Source organism: Rhincodon typus, unplaced genomic scaffold (assembly GCF_021869965.1).
Source record: "Rhincodon typus isolate 14 unplaced genomic scaffold, sRhiTyp1.1 hic_rhity00001797, whole genome shotgun sequence".
In the NCBI taxonomy this organism is placed as follows: Eukaryota; Metazoa; Chordata; class Chondrichthyes; order Orectolobiformes; family Rhincodontidae; genus Rhincodon; species Rhincodon typus.
Genome location: NW_025967435.1, coordinates 8,342 through 25,000, shown reverse-complemented (window position 1 = coordinate 25,000; position 16,659 = coordinate 8,342). Strand labels below are relative to the sequence as shown.

Genomic DNA, 16,659 nt, shown 5'->3' with positions numbered 1-16,659 from the left:
AAAGCATGTGGAATTGAGGGACGCTTGACAAGATGGATCCGAAACTGGCTTAGTAATAGGACGCAAAGGGTAGTGGTAGAAGGCTGTTTGAGTAACTGGAGGCCAGTGTTCAATGGTGTACCATCAGGATCAGTACTGGGACCCTTATTGTTTGTTACATACATAAATGATATAGATGAAATGTGTAGGAAATGTTAAGCAAATTTGCAGATGACACCAAGATTGGTAGAGTGGTTAATAGTGAAGAAGAAAGTTGTAAGTTAGAGGAAGATATAGATGGGTTGGTCAGATGGGCAGACCATTGGCAGATGTTATTAAATGTCAGTGGACAATGGTTAGATGATCTCTTGTTGGCGATGGTTGTTACCTGGCTTTTGTGTGCCATGAAAGCTGCATTCCACTTGTCATCCCAAGCCTGGATATTGTCTAGGTCTTGCTGCATTTGTGATGGGTTGCGTTATTATCTGAAGAGTCACGAATGATGCTAAATGTCCCATGATCATCAGTGAACCTCCCTACCTCTGACCTTATGAAGGGAAGGCCATTGATGAATCAGCTGTAGATGATTGGAAATAGGATATTACCTTGATGAGCTCATAAAGTCATAAATCCTGCAGTGATATCCTGAAGTTAAGATGCCAGACTGCTAAAAATCGTCCTTTTGTGTTAAGTCTGACTCTAAGGAGCAGAGAGCTTTCTCTTTGATTTCCATTAACTCTAGTTTTGCTACAGCTCCATGATGCCACACTTGTTCAAATATAGCCTTGATGTCAAGGATAGCCGTTGTCATCTTCCCTATTGTTGAATTCAAAACTCCTACTTTGAGGAGAAGACACAAACATTAATTATTAAACACACAATAGACATTTAGTAGTGTTAACCTTTCTTAGTTACAGTGCCCTCTTCCAAGGGCTAACCCTATGTTGACACATCCTCTTGTGTGCCTGTAGCACCAGTGTCAGCAAATTTCCCTATCAGTCTAATGCTGTAATGTTGTCAATTAAAACAGGAGATTCATGCTAATTTTTTTTTGTGAAAAGAGCTGAGGGATGAAACTTGGTTAAATTTTAATAATGTATCTTCCTTAATGATTGCATGCAGTATTTAATTCAATACAGAATCTCAAGTAATTCATGAAACACCTCATGCACATTGTTGGGAAGTTTCTAGTCCTAGGCTGGGTTGTCTGACATAGACCTCTCTTCCTTGTTATGAGCACAGGAAAGTAATAGTACAGATAAAGTAAGTACACCCTTGGGTATTTAAGCAAAAACTACTAGGGCAGGCTTTTGCTAGACTCCTAAGTTTTAAAATGAAAGAGGGAAGTTAGAACTTAGTTTGTTGTAATTGAGTGAAAACCCTAATGAAAGATATGGTGCACTCGTATTTTCCAATATTCAGAGGTTAGAGAGGCAAGGTATTGTTACAACCCTGGGTTGCATTAACATATATTGTGTAGGCACAGAATATTCATATAAAGTGAGACCATTTGTCCAGTTGTGTATGTGGCGGCTCTTTGAAAGAACTCTCCAACTTAGATGCACACCTTAACAATTTTCCCGTCAGCTGCAAGTCCTCACCAAGTACGTGCCCTCCAGCCTTCTGAACTTTTCTGTGGTTCCTTGTTCCACTACATTTTCAGATATTAGAAATTTTCCTCATTTACCCTCTAGTTTTTACCAATTACTTCAAATCCCTGGCATCTGGTTAGTGACCCACTTGCAATCGGGAACAGTTTCTCCCTAAAATGTCCTATTAAAATAACACAAAAATTTAATTCCTCTCCCTCCATCTCTGTACTCTCTGAGAGCAATCTCAATCTTTCCACAGAATTGAAATATCTTTGTTCCTGATATCATCCTGGTGAACCTCTTTAACTTCAACTCCAAGATCTTGACATCTTTTCGAAATTGCAGTGCTCAGGATTGTATACAGTACTCTAAGTGAGATCTAACAATGCATCTGAAGTAGTTTTGCATAGCTTCTTTGATTTTATATGCAGTTTTCCTTTTTATAAAGCTAAGTATCCTGTATGTTTTGTTGGAAACGTTATCCACTTGCTGTCACCATCAAACATTGGTGGTTATGGAGCCTCAGATCCATCTGCCCTTGCACTCCTCTCAAAATAGTATGATTCAGATTATTAGATAGCAAGAACTGCAGATGCTGGAGTCAGAAATAGTGAAGTGTGGAAAAGAAGAAAGGTCCCGGACCCGAAACATCAGCTTTCCTGTTCCTCTGACGCTGCTTGGCCTGCTATGATTCAGATTATTCTGTCTCTCCATCTTGATCTTCCCAAAGTGCACATTTAGCCCATTACTTTGCATGTGCTACCTGTTTGCCCATTTCAGCAGTCTGCCTGTTCCTTCCTGAAGTCTGCTTGCAGGCTTACTATTTACTACCAATTATTATATTAACCCAAAACTTTGCAAGTGCAGTGTCTATAACTTAGTCCAAATCACTTGTATAATAAAGACGGTGCTACCAATGCAACAGAAGAGATGGCGATAGTAGTAGACCATACTGCCCATCAAGTCTACTCCACCATTCAGTATGATCATCGCTGATTTTGGGCTTCAGCTGTATTTTCCTGCCCACTCCCATATCCTTTGCCTGACAAACAAATCTGAGGGATACTTCCAGCCACCATTCCTGCTATCTGCCACCTTTAACAAACATACAAATTAGGAGCAGAATTAGGCCATTTGGTTTCTCAAGCATGTGCCACTATTCAATAAGATCTTGGCTGATCTGTTTATGCTTTGAATTCCACATTCCCATCTACCTCCAATAAGATTTGATTCCTTTGCTTAACAAGAATCTATCTATCTCTGACTTAAAAATATTCAGTTGCCCACCTGCTTCTGAGGCAGAGTGTTCCAAAGCCTTTTGAGTTTTCTGAGAGAAAATTCTCCTCATCTCTGTCCTAAAAGACCCTAATTTTTAAACAGCTCCCTCTAGTTCTGTATTCATCAGCAAGATCTTTTTCCCCACTCACCTGATCAAAACCATTCACAAGCTTATATACTTAAATTAAGACATCCGTCACTCTTGTAAAGTCTGGTGGAAACAATCCAAGCCTGTTCAATCTCTCCTCAGAAGATAACCTGTTCATTCCAGGTTTCAACTAGTAAATCTTCCCTGAACTGCCTCCAGTGCATTTACGTCTTGCCTTAAAAAAGGAGACTGAAATCACATTGGTCTCACCAATGCATTGTATTAATGGAGCATAACATGATTTCAAGTTCCATTTTTCTAGTAACGAACTATAGCATTTAATTAAAATAATTAATTAGCTGCTGCTCCTGGATGCTGAGTTTTTTATGATTCATGCAGTAGAACACCTGGATCCCTCTGCACCTCAAAATTCTGCAGTTATTTCCTGTTGAAGTAATTCTATTTTTTTATTCTTCTTGCCAAAATGAATAGCTGTACATTTTCTCATATGCTCCATCAGCTAAATTTTTGCCTACTCACTCAACTATATTCTATGTTCTTCATCTGCAAACTTCTTATGACCGCTTCTTATTTTCCTTAATTATTTGAATACTAAATTGTCACTAATCCTGTAAACTCATGCTTCTAATTCCATGTAGTTCTGATATGTGTTAGTTTATCAAGTGTTCTGTGATAGTCCGTATATATTTAACATCTGCACTATCTTCCTCAACCCTCCCATTTCCACACACATTAGTTATTGGGAATGTCCTGAATGTAAACCACAGATAAGCATCTATCTGTCTGAGACAACTAGAAAAGCAGACCCAGATTTATAACACTCCTGCTCAGTCTGATAACTTAACCTCACAGAAGTAGAATTCACTAAAAATGCAGACCATTCTTGCAGCTCTTTATCACTCTACTGCTTGTATTGTGACCCCCTTGTGTCTGGTTTTATACAGGGCACGGCGAAAGCTGGAGAAGAATGTATCCGTTATGACAATGATTTTCAAAGAGTCATCGCCGGGTCACAGAACAAGGTGTCAAGAGGATGACATCATTGCAGTCATGGACAGCAAAACAAACCGTGTGCTGCACTATCAGAAAGCCCATAGTCTGAAGAAATTCCGATTTCCCATGGTATGTGTCATTGCCCTGGAAAAACCCAGCAATTAGTCCCCTCTTGCTGAAATACTTCCTCTTAGACCTCGTCCTAACAGCTGTGCCCAATGTAATTTGCCAAAGACACACGGTAGATAAAGTAGCCTCTGAAGCTGCCAGTTGTCTCCACCCTCCCACTGCATGGAAAACTGACAACGTAGGACGCATGCAACTTGCTTTGATTCCTTCCTCCCAGTAAGGAAAATATGAACAACTGATGGCATCTTCAGGCAATTTCAATCAGATATTCAGACATAGCAAGAACTGCAGATGCTCGAGTGAGAGTGAGCACAGTGTACAGCTGGAAGAACACAGCAGGCCAGGCAGCATCAGAGGAGCAGGAAAGTTTACGTTTCGGATTGGGACCCTTCATCCATTCTGATGAAGGGACACAACCCAAAATGTTGACTTTCCTGTTCATCTGGTGCTGCCTGGCCTGCTGTGTTCTTCCAGCTCCACACTGTGTTGACTCAATCAGATATTCAAACTGCTAACAACAATGCAGGCTGTGGAATAGTGCAGTCTTCTGGCAGCTGATCAATGTAGCCTGAGGACCTGACATTGCCTGAAATCAATCGACTTTTTAAATTGCTAAACGCTTAACTGAACTGCACAAGTGCTGAGCTTGCTTAATGTATTTAGTATAGGACTTTTGTAATTGAAGTCTACATTAAAGTCAAACAGATGCGCAGGCATGTTTCTAAAATACTCAGGCATAGTCCTATCGCTCTGAGGCACAGGGCACAGGCACCTATTAACTCACTTAGTTGCTACATTACTGTGAAGGACTGGGTACGGGCCTGAAAGTGTATAAATAACATGGATGTTATAAGCATTGAGACCATATTTCCTTGACTTTGGAATTGACCAGAAGGATTTTTGTGGTCTTTGCATTTTTTTTTTCAATCTATGATAGATCCATTTCACAGGGTTTTACAGTCTACTAACTGCGGCTACAATTAGTTATACCTCAGCTGATCTTTATATACAGGGTAGAAGCTACACTAGAGATATGCAGAGCCCTGGCTGAAACACATCTGGAGTGCTGTATTCAGTTCTGAGCATCACATTTTTGGAAGAATGGACTGGCTTTGGAGGGATTGCAGTGTAATTTTGCCAGAATGATACCTGAACACCAAGCATTAAGTCATTTGCAATTCCTTGGAATTTAGAAGTTTGGCTGTGATTTGGCACCAAGTTTTTCAAGTACTAGAGAATTCAGGAGTAGGGAGCATGGCTTTAAAACTTACAGCAAGACCTTTCCAGTGTGAATTTAGGGAACACTTCAATATGAAAAGGGTGCTAATAGTTGGAGCTCTTGATCACTAGTGGTAATTTGCATAGGTTCAATTGTTAATTGTAAATTTGAGATTGGTAATTTCTTGTAAACAAGAGGTATTAAGGGATATGAGACAAAGTTAAATATTTAAAGCTGGACCAGCCATGTTCTCTTTGAATTGCATAACATGCTAGAAGGACTGTACTGTCCTGTTTGTTTATAAGTATAGTGACAGACCTGCAGCCTTCCTCACTGCTGTACACCAATGCTCTGAGTTCATTCCTTAGATGTCTGTGTTTGGAAGGATTGAATATATAGGTGGAATATTATGAAATTTACATGTTGTGGGGTGGTCATATGCGGAATTTTGTTGTGGAGATCAATCATGCTGGCACGTTTCTAAAGATGTTAACTTACGATGGAAAAAACTAGCTGTCAGGTTCATTGGCGGAATCCTGATGTACGTGTTTGGTGAGTAAAGTTTTTTTTTTGCTGAGGGAGCAAATTCATTATGTTTACCCTAATAATTGTACGCATGTCCACCATCACACTTTCCTAAAGCCTTATTTACAAATTACTGTAATTTTCCTTCTGACTGTTGCAGCTTTTCATTTTGGCATGCGGTCAAGTTATTATCTTTGTCACATGGTGTAGAAGGGAGGGCCCACTGTGGTGTGAATGAGAGTCACTGATAAAGTTTAAACCAAGCTTTAATTTTCATCCACCTTTAGTTTCTGTCACTAACAGCTCACAGAGTTTATCCACTAATGCGGCAGCCATTCTCAAGAACAGTCTGTATAAGTCATTTGGCTTCTATTGTAAGAGGAGGTTTTATTTCAATGCTGTTCATATCTTATTTTCCCCAGCACGTGTTCCACAGCAGCACTGATGAGATTGAAATCCGCCATGATCTTCTGGACTGTCACATAAGCATCTGTTCACCACAGGTCAGTGAAGAAAATGCGTCCTGATTATTTCACAGAGGCGGCTCAGGCTGATCAGTATCTCCACTGCGGTAATAATGAAACTTGTGCAATGTTTATGCAAAACTAATTAAAGTAGAAATAAAGATTTGTATTTATTATTTAGTATTTCCAGGACACAAACGGACCATTTGCCCGAGTTGGCCTGTGCCTGTTTTAACACTCCACACAAGCTTCCTCCCACCCTTACTCCATCTCACCTGATCTGAATATCTTTCTGTTCCTTTTACTTTCATGTATCTATCCAGTTGTTCTTAAATGCATCTGTACTGATCACCCAAATGACAGCTTGTGATAAGCATTCTACATTATAACCATTCTGTGTATCAAGACGTTTCTCCTAAATTCTACAGTTGATTTATTAGTAACTATCTTTGTTCATGGACCCTCGTTTTGGATTTCCTCACATACACACATCTTCTCTGCTTCTACCCTATCAATCCCTTTCTCCGTCGGTTCATCCTTCAACTTTTTTCTGCCTGAAGAAAAGCCCTTCCTGATGGGTAGAGTTTCTTAGTTCTGGTAAATTGAGCCTTTCACAACCTCAGGATGACCCGGAACACCATACAACCAGCGAGGTAATTTTGAGCGGTAGACAGTCACTGTTGTAAAATAGGAAAGAACTGAACCTTGCAGACCTGTGTTTAGTGGATGGGGAAACCAAATAGTTTTCAGTCTTGTACTTGTAAGCCAGGCCAGCAGAAATATTCACTTGCTGTGGCAGAGGTGCCTGCAAATTAGAAACCAAGGTGAATGGTCGAAAATCTGGCATTTCAGAGCATTTTTCATTTCAGTCAGGTCCACAAAATTAGGAAGAGGAAAGATCAGTGTTTCAGTTTGAAAGCTTGCTTCAGTCCTGAAGGAGATTGCTAATGTGACCATTTTTCTCTCTCCCAAATGTTGAAGGAATTCCCTTGAATTTTCAAAAGACTGAGTTTTTATTTCAGCCATGGGCAGCATTTCCATCATCTCTAATATTGAAATTACTTACCAGGTTGCAGAGCTGTTCACTGATAACTTCGACTACCAAACTAGGGATGACTTTGTACGTGGGATTCTTGTTAATGAAGAGGTGAGTTTTCAATTTTTCACTTGGCTTTATTTAAAACTAAATAGTAGCTAGCGGATTTACAGTTGTGTGAACCCACCTCCAGTCTCTCTGTTCTCCTATGGCAAGTTTTAGATATTGTAGCATGAGGGAGCATTCTGTAGTTATCTTGGTTCTCTTCCCTCCCCCAGTGGAATGACTGTTGCGAAAGCTTTCTCATGGTGTAGGTTGGTGCTTGGCTGTAAATTGTGACTGTGTCGTAAGTTGTTATACTATCCAAGTTGGAATCAAGCAGCACAGGAACGACAGGACTGTAAAATGGTGAGGCAACCCAACAATGTGGAAAGTTGTTCAACTAGGTCCTGACTACAAAAAATAGGCCAATTACAATCAGGTCATTAATCTACTCCCTATCATCAGCAAAGTGATGGAAGGTGTCATTGAAAGTACAGTCAAAGAGAACTCACGACTAACCTGAATGCCAGTGCTCCGTTTGAGTTGTAGAAGGGTCATTTGGCTTTTAATCTCATTACAGTCTTGGCCCAAATATGGACAAAAGAGCTGAATTTCAGATTTGAGATGAGAGTGACTGACTTGACATCAAAGCAGCATTTAGCAGAGTTTGGCATCAAGAAAGCTTAACAAAACTGAAACCATTGGGCATCGTGGAGGGGATGGTGTGGTGGTTGGGGAGAAGTGGGGCAATCTTCCAGTCATTGGAGTTATATCTGGCACAAAAGAGGATGCTTGTGGTTCTTGGAGGCCAACTATTTCAGTCTTAGAACATCTCTGCAGGAGTTCCTCAGGACATTGCCCTCGGCCCAACCACCTTCATCTGCTTTGTCAATGACTTTCCCTCCATCATAACATCAGAATTGGTTATGTTTGCGTATGATTGCACAATGTTCAGTACTGTTTGTAATGACACAGGTACTAGAGCAGTCCGTGCCTTCATGCAACATTCAGGCTTGGCAAGTAACATGCATGCAACAGAAGTGACAAGCAGTGACCATCTCAAATGAGAGAATCTAACCATCTTCCCTTGATGCTCTACAGCATTACCATCCCTAAATTGCTCACTATCAACATCCTGGGGGTTACCATTGACTTAAAACTGAACTGGACTAGCCATGCAAATACTCTGGCCACAAGAACAGATCAGAGGCTGGGAATTCTGTGGCAACTATCTCACCTACTATCTCCCCAAAGTGTGTCCATCGTCATCTACAAGCCACAAGTTTGGGTTGTGAAGAATGCCTTCCAGTTGTCTAGATGAATGCAGATCCAGCAACACAGGCAGCTGGACTCCATGTAGGAAAAGCAAGCAGCTTGTTAGGCACCTCATCCAACATTTTAACGATTCACTGTCTTTACCACTGGCACTCTGGCTGCAGCTTGTACCATCTTAAGATGAACTGCAACAAGCCATGAGGTCTTTTTGAAAGCACCTCCAAAAGATAATCTCTACTAGAGAAGCAAAGTTAGCAGATCCATGGGAGAACCACTACTTGCAAGTTCCCAACCAAGTTGTACACCATACTGACCCAGAATTGTATCACTGACCCATCAATATCACTAAATTAAAATCCTGTACTCCCTCCTTAACAGCACTTTGGGAGTATCTACACAGCATGGCCTACACCATGATGTGATGATTCAGGTGTTGGACTGGGGAGGCAAAATCAGAAGTCTCATGACACCAGGTTATAGACTAACACATTCATTTAAAATCACAAGGTTTCAGAGCACTGCTGCTTCGTCAGATGAAGTGGAGGGAAGCGCACAGGCACAGAACATATAGACTATTCTCCGCTGATGTATTCTGTGCCCGTGCACTTCTATCCACTTCATCTGACGAAGGAGCCATGCTCCGAAAGCTTGTGATTTTAAGGAAACCTGTTGTACTATAACCTGCTGTCATGAGACTTCTGATTTTGGCCTACAACAACTCAAGATGGCGATTTGCCACTCCCTTCTACAGGAAACTGGGATGATCAATTATTTGCTGGCTGAGCCAGTGATGCTCATCAGGTAAGCAACCAATTAAAGACCAATTGGTGCACTATGTACTAAATATTTACTAAACTTCCATGTTGTCTGCCTGTTTTACCAGTCTATGTACTCCTGAAATGTCATTGTTTAGAAGATTTCCAAATTTCATAATATCTGCATATATTGAAATTATGCTGTCAAATAGAACTGATTTATTAATATGATTAATATACATGAATATACATTTTTTAAAACAATTATGGTAATACTGACTCTTATGGACTGTCAGTGTGCACTTCTCCCAGCCTCGCTTATGGCAGGAGTCACAGCAAATAATGTATTTAGTTCGCAAACAGTTTGTTTAGAGTCCAAACAATCCACAGTCAACAAACTCATGACTGCAGTTCTCTTTTGAAAGTTCCTAATAGAATCACTTCCGGCTAACTTTTGAGCAGAGTATTCTGAATCACAATAACTTGAGAGTTTTAGAAGAAGCGATCTAATTTTCCCTTTCTGATTACTCCCAGCTTTCTGGTTTGATCTCTCAAATGACTAGAGATAATTGAACTCAGTTCATGCCTCGCAGTAATGAGATTTAAATCTGAACATCGGGTTTGCTGCTCCAGTGTTAGTTTGAAATATTGTCACCTTGTTAAGTGGAAGTAATATTCTGGAACTACTTTTTCTATGGGACTTATAGTTCACTGTATATTGTAATGTGTTGATTACTCTGTGTTTTAGATTTTAGGTAATCAGATTCACATGCATGTGACATCTGACGAATATGGAGTGCGGGTCTCCAATCTGCTCATGTATGAGGCTGTGTGTTCAGATATTATCCGTCGCTGGGTCTACCCTTTGACACCGGAGACGAATTTCCCAGAAGATGAAAGAGGATTCAGTGTTCATCTGCGGCACAATGTCTATCGAGGGTCAGATGTCAGCCTGGGCCAGGGAAGTGTGGTTGAAGAAAATGTAGTGATTGGCCGAGGCACCATAATTGGGACTAACTGCTTCATAACCAACAGTGTCATTGGCTACAACTGTGTTATAGGTAGGCCATTGTACAATTTTGGCTTCAGTTAGCAGCACCTAGCCAGAATAGGTCTTGCCTTACCGTGACGTTAGTTTCTGACTGGCTACTTGTAAGCAATTTTCTGTGTAGTTTGTGTTTTTCTTAATCTGTGGCCAAAAAAACGTAAGAATTTAAGAATCCAGGAGTTTGACCCTTTGAGTCTTTTCCACCATTCATTGCAATCATGGATGATCTTCTACCTCAGCTGTAACTCCATGCAGCATCCTCAAATCCCTTAATTCCCTTGGTACCTAAAATTCAATCAATTTCTGTCTAGAATAATCTCAATAATTTAGCATCCATGACTTTCTGAGCCAGAACATTCTAAAGATTCTTTGAATGAAAAAATGTATCCTTATCTTAGATTTTTGGAGCAGCTTTGTGGTAGGGCCCACTAGGAAACGGGCAAATCTGGATTTGCTGATGTGTAATGAGGCACACTTGATTAGGGAGCTTAACGTGAAGAAACCCCTAGGGTTCAGTGACCATAATTTGGTAGAATTCACCCTACAGTTTGTGAGGGAGAAGCTTGAATCAGATGTAACTGTATTACAGTTGAATACAGGTAACTACAAAGACATGTGGAAGGCGTTGGCCAGATTTGATTAGAAGGGGAGCCTAGCAGGGAAGATGGTGGAGTAGCAATGTCAGGAGTTTCTGGGGGTAATTTGGGAGGCACAGCAGAAATTTATCCTAAGGAACAAGAAACATACTAAGGGGAGAATGAGGCAACCTGTAGAAAGAAGTGGTGAATCGCCATCTTGAGCTGATATAGGCCATGCTAAGTAAATATTCCCAAAGTACTGTTTGGGAGGGAGTACAGGATTTGAGTGAGGAGTGAAAGATTTGTGCCTGAGAGGCAGAGGGTGAGGGGGTGAGGAAAAGCAGAAAGTCCCACACCTGTCACCCCTGTTCTGACCCCCACTTAGTGATACTGATGGAACAGTGATGCAGTTCTAAGTCAGTATGGGGTACACCTTGGACTGGAATTTAAAAGTGGTGGTGCTCCCACTTAGTCCTTTCAAGCTCCACAGGCTTCTCTACAGGTTCATTTTGAAATTTTTGGCTTTGTTTTCAAATCTCCCGCCATAAATGAGTGTTCCCACCCTGTCTTACATATCTGGGAATACCCTCAGTTCCTTGAACACTGAGCTTCTTGACCCACTGTCTCCCTTCCCCCATAGCAGTGTTTTTTCAGATCACCTCTCATTTGCCACCTATCTAACACTGCTTCTCCTCACCCCTCTGTCCCTCAGACACAAATCTTTCACTTCTCACTCACTTCGCCTCTCAGGCATAGACTCACTCATAACTTCATCCTTAACTTCCTCTGCTCCACCTCATGCTTGTTCAACCAGTTTGCTACTCCTTTCAAGAATGCTCCATCCAATTTTGTCAGTGGTTCCTTCCTTTCTAAAGTCATTTTAAAAACTCTTTCATCTTGCCCAGCTGTTTTACCCCTCTCTTTTTCTTCCGCCAGACTTGCTGTTCATTAGTCTGCCTCCTTATTGTAGAACAACGTCCTTGACTGTCCACAATACTGTGCCAGCCCTCTCACAAGCACAGAGTTGCAGTGTTACATTACTGCAAAACAACAGAATCTAAGCTGCTTGTAACCAAGATGACGCTGCTTATACATTCACAGGATAGGGCAACGAATTCAGTCAATTATTCTTGTACTTCCACCAGGCACCAGTAATTCAAATTCATGACGATTGTCCACATGGACAAAAGAACATGCATACTATTTGATAATAATCACGGGCACACACGTACTGACAAAAGAGACAAAACCAGGAATAGCTGGAGAAACTCAGCAGGTCTGGCAGCATCTGTGGAGAGAAAGAAGAGTCAACATTTCGGGTCCAGTGACCCTTCTTTAGAACTGATTATGGCTAGGAGAAAGTTGGTATATATGCTGAAAGGAGGATGGAAGGTTCAGAAAAGGAGCAAACGGTAGGTGGAGGTAGAGCCCAGAGAGAGAGAGAACAGAAGTTGGGCAGACAAAGGGTTGGAATATAGGAAGCCCGGGAGAAAGCAAACCTGATAAGAGGGACTATTAGTGGGCGAAACTGGGTTGGCTGTGATTTTTGACAATAGCAGCCCTGTTGCAGCTGACTGTCATGAGGGTCATCTGCATATGCATGTGCTCTGAATGGCCATCTTTCGCATGAGGACATATATTCTTTGTAAAACATTCTGACATATCTTCTTTGTGTGAAGACAGGTCAAAGTACAGGCTATTTCTGAATAAACTATGACCTTTAAAATACAGAAGTTATAAATGGCCATTTGGTTCAACTAGTCAATATGTGCATTGGAATTGTAAGTGGGTCAGAATGCAAGGTTCCACTAGCAGTATTAATAGGTACCAACACCTATGAGAGGCTGTAGATGGCAAGTTGAGTAAACTCATCATTGTAGTCAATTGACAGTAGAAATGAACATACTCATCAAATGTATAATAGTTAAAATTTTCAAATCTCTAACCAATGACTTAAAAATGCTATAAAATCTCGTTTTGGGTGTTAACCAGTGTAGTAAATACTTAAGAACAGGAAGAGACTATTCAACTCCTCAGAGCTGCTCTCCATTCATTTAATTTGCATCACCTGAACTCCATCTCTCTGTATCTGCTCACAGGGGTCGTGTGGCACAATGGTAGTATCCCAACATCTAAACTAAGAGGCCTAGATTCATAGAGTCATATAGCACAGAAAGAGACCCTTCAGTCCAACTTGTCCATGCTGACCAGATATCCTAAATTAATCTAGTCCCCTTTGCTAGCATTTGGCCCATATGTCTCTGAATCCTTCCTATTTATATACCCATCCATGTGCCTTTTAAATGTTGTAATTGTACTTACTCTGGCAGCTCATTCCAAGCATGCACCACCCTCTGCGTGAAAAAGTTGCCCCGTAGGTCCCTTTCAAATCTCTCATTCGAGTCTCAACTGCTACAGAGATGTGTCATAACACCCATGGACAGGTTGATTTAAAACTACGTGATCCTCATAGCTAGGAGAGCTCTTGCAGCACAGTGGCAGTGTTCCTATGCCTAGTTATCCCTCAACCAATGTCACTTCTTTTTAATTAAAAGTAAATAATCTGCCTGTTTTGTGGTATAGTGCTGTGTATAAATTGGCAACTTAATTTCCTACACTGTTATAATAGGTGCATTTCAGCTATTGACTTTAAAGTGCTTTGGGATGACCAGTGGGTCTGCATAGGGGAGCAGGAACTCTGCTATCATCCTGCTATTGATCAGCAATTTCACTTCCTTTATAAATCGTAGTTCAGTCTCAGTCAGCATCTCACCCTTTCCTTCCCCTCATTCTGACCAATGAGCAACAGCCTTTTGTATACAGATTGCTTGCCAGGCTCCTCAGCAGTTATACTGGTTGAGTGCGGAGGAGGGGAGAACTCATAACCTGGTAAAAACTTTAAAATATCATTTAAGCATGAATAAGTGCTTTCCTCCACAGGAGACAATGTGAAACTGGACCAGGCCTACATCTGGAATAATGTTCATATTGGAGATGGAGTGGACATCTACAGATCAGTTGTGTGCAGTGACGTGGAGGTCAAACCTAAAGTCAGACTAAATGAGCATTGTGTTTTGGCATTTAACGTAAGTATGACTTATTCTTATGCAGAGAACTGCCTAAGTCCAGAGACCTCTACGTTAGGTGTCATCCAGGTGCATTCAATCTACATTCCTACTTCTCAAATGTAATCCATGTTTCAGCGGATACATCAGAATTCAATATGCAGGCATTCTTAGTTGTGTATTAGCTGAATTTTTGGGGGCTTTCCAGGCTCTTGCCTGAAGCTTTGCAAATATCACAGCAGTGTTACAAAAACAAGATAACATTAGCTCCCCTTAAAGAAACCTATGCTAATCACCTGATCCATTTGTGGTAGCAAATTTCCCATAGGATGATAGAATAGGACAGCACAGAAGGGAACCATTCAGCCCTCCAAGTCTGCTCTTTAAGTAAGTTCTCAATCTTATTTAAAATATCCTCTTTATTTGTAATTATGAAGATTGTTTAGACTGTGACGCACTGCATTTATTGCGAAATACAGTTTTGTTAAATTGCCAAGTGACATAAAAATCCAAGAGCATTCAGGTACTCAAAACAGTATGCCATGTGTAGGAAGCTGCAGTGGATGTGCCATAATCGATGCAGTCACACTTCCTGCAGGTAGTTGTGGGGCCTGATCTGACGCTTCCAGAAGGTACTGTGGTCTCAATGCATTTACCAGATCAGGAGGAAGATGAAGATGAGTTCAGTGACGATGGAGGAATGAATCACACACCTACAAAAGCAAAGGTGAAAGGTGAGTCAGATTCACTTCAAGTATCAGTCAGCCTCACTCTCCCCTCCAAGTCAAAGTTGTGTCCACATCCTACGCAAGCACCATCCAGGGTGAAAACCGCAGTGAAGATGAAGTGCTGTGCAGTCAGAGGTTGCCATTTTTTTGGCTGAAATATTAAGTCAAAACCCCTATATATCTGTTCACATGGATACAAAATATCATACACTGTTATTTTGGAGAGCTTGAAGGGGAGTTCTTTCCTAGTTGCTTTTAACCAATACTCAATTGGAACTATAAAGAATCAATTGACTTGTCATTTATCTCAATGCTGCAGTACCTAGAGCTACACAAATTGACTGTTATTTTGGAGTGACTAACAGTTCTTTCACTGTGAATTACTTTGAGATGCCCAGTGAATGTTCCAATCCAAGCAGTGAAATGGCTTGTTTAATGTTCGTATTTAACAGGTTGGCTGGGAGTGGTTACTGAGCTGAGTGATCTCAGGTAGGGCGATGTTTACAAGCATACAAAATACGAGCAGAAGTAGATCATTCAGCCCCTCAAGTCTGCTCCACCATGCAATAAGATCATATCTGATCTATTTAAGTTTCGTTTCCACATTCCATCTACCCCTGATAAGTAGATTTAAAGACCTACCATCGCCTTCTGAGGCAGAAAACTCGAGTGTTGGTCTCAATGATATGGATGCAGAATGCCAAGCATGGTTCCCTCTCTTGATCACTTTATGTCCCTGGCTGATGTTGGTATTATGAAAGGACAGGACTGGGTTTGACTTTGATGTATTTCACAGTTATGTGTCCTGATGATCGCTAACTCATGTTGCAAATTTGGGTAGAATACTTGTGGATTGGAAGGTAGGATGTTGAAATTTGGTGTTTTTAAAAATTGATGTTTGTAAAATGATCGGTGGGGAAGAGTTTGTGGTCTCTTTAAAGGTGATGCGTTTTTTTTCTAGGCTTGGAGATTTACAAATATGTGCAGGTGCACAGAGGGCTCCTGAAATTGAAACATTGTACAAAAGGCTGACAGTTAGAAACCCAGGCAGTAGGCTTGTTTTGCTAGCAAGGCAACCAGTTTGAACATAAACCAATTAATTTAAACCAGGCACTTAGAGACTAAAAACCAATTAAATTTACACTTGATGATTTTGACAACCTAGGACTGATCCTATTGTAAGTAATTGATAGGTCGTCAAGGGTATGAAAGAAGAGGGTATTTGAAACTCGGTATGATAGTAACCGCCATCTGCTAGAGTTAAGAACCAACAACTCTAAAGAGAAAAATCACTGGCTCTCTCAGAATTCTCTAAGCTCTCGGAAAACCATCATCTGACTAAAGGTACAGCGGCACTCTTAGCTAATATTCCTGACACAAGAATTTGACGGAGAAAGGTGTTCCTGACTGAAGATCAGTAGAGAAGACACACAACATTCCAGAAGACTCATCCTGGCTGTATTTCGAGAGACTAAGTTCTAAATAATTTTTTATTATTAATTTGGTTTGTATGAGTGGGACTTATATTTACTGGAACAGCGTACGATTAGAATTTTGTTTTATTCGGGACTAGTTAGTAGTTAAGGGGAATTTGAGATAACAAGGTGGAGAGCTGGATGAACACAACTGGCCAAGCAGCATCAGAGGAGCAGGAATGCTGACGTTTCGGGCCGAGACCCTTCTTCAGAAATGGGGGAGGGGAAGGGGATTCTGAAATAAATAGGGAGAGGGGGGAGGCGGATAGAAGATGGATAAAGGAGAAGATAGGTGGAGAGGAGACAGGCAGGTCAAAGAGGCGGGGGTGGAGCCAGTAAAGGTGAGTGTAGGTGGGGAGTTAGGGAGGG

The 16,659-nt window shown here is 41.0% G+C and overlaps 1 protein-coding gene across 1 annotated transcript in view; it reads left to right on the top strand.

Moving 5' to 3' along the window:
- Window positions 1–3,902: 3,902 nt before the first annotated feature.
- Window positions 3,903–16,659, top strand: part of LOC109932071 (eukaryotic translation initiation factor 2B, subunit 5 epsilon) — a gene marked incomplete at its 5' end in the record, with an annotated part of 20,415 nt that continues 7,658 nt past the window's right edge. The window contains 6 exons of the mRNA XM_048592780.1: window positions 3,903–4,080; window positions 6,247–6,327; window positions 7,358–7,435; window positions 10,145–10,457; window positions 13,963–14,108; window positions 14,686–14,821. Coding sequence (XP_048448737.1) covers window positions 3,903–4,080; window positions 6,247–6,327; window positions 7,358–7,435; window positions 10,145–10,457; window positions 13,963–14,108; window positions 14,686–14,821 — 932 coding nt within the window. The remainder of the gene's footprint in view (window positions 4,081–6,246; window positions 6,328–7,357; window positions 7,436–10,144; window positions 10,458–13,962; window positions 14,109–14,685; window positions 14,822–16,659) is intronic.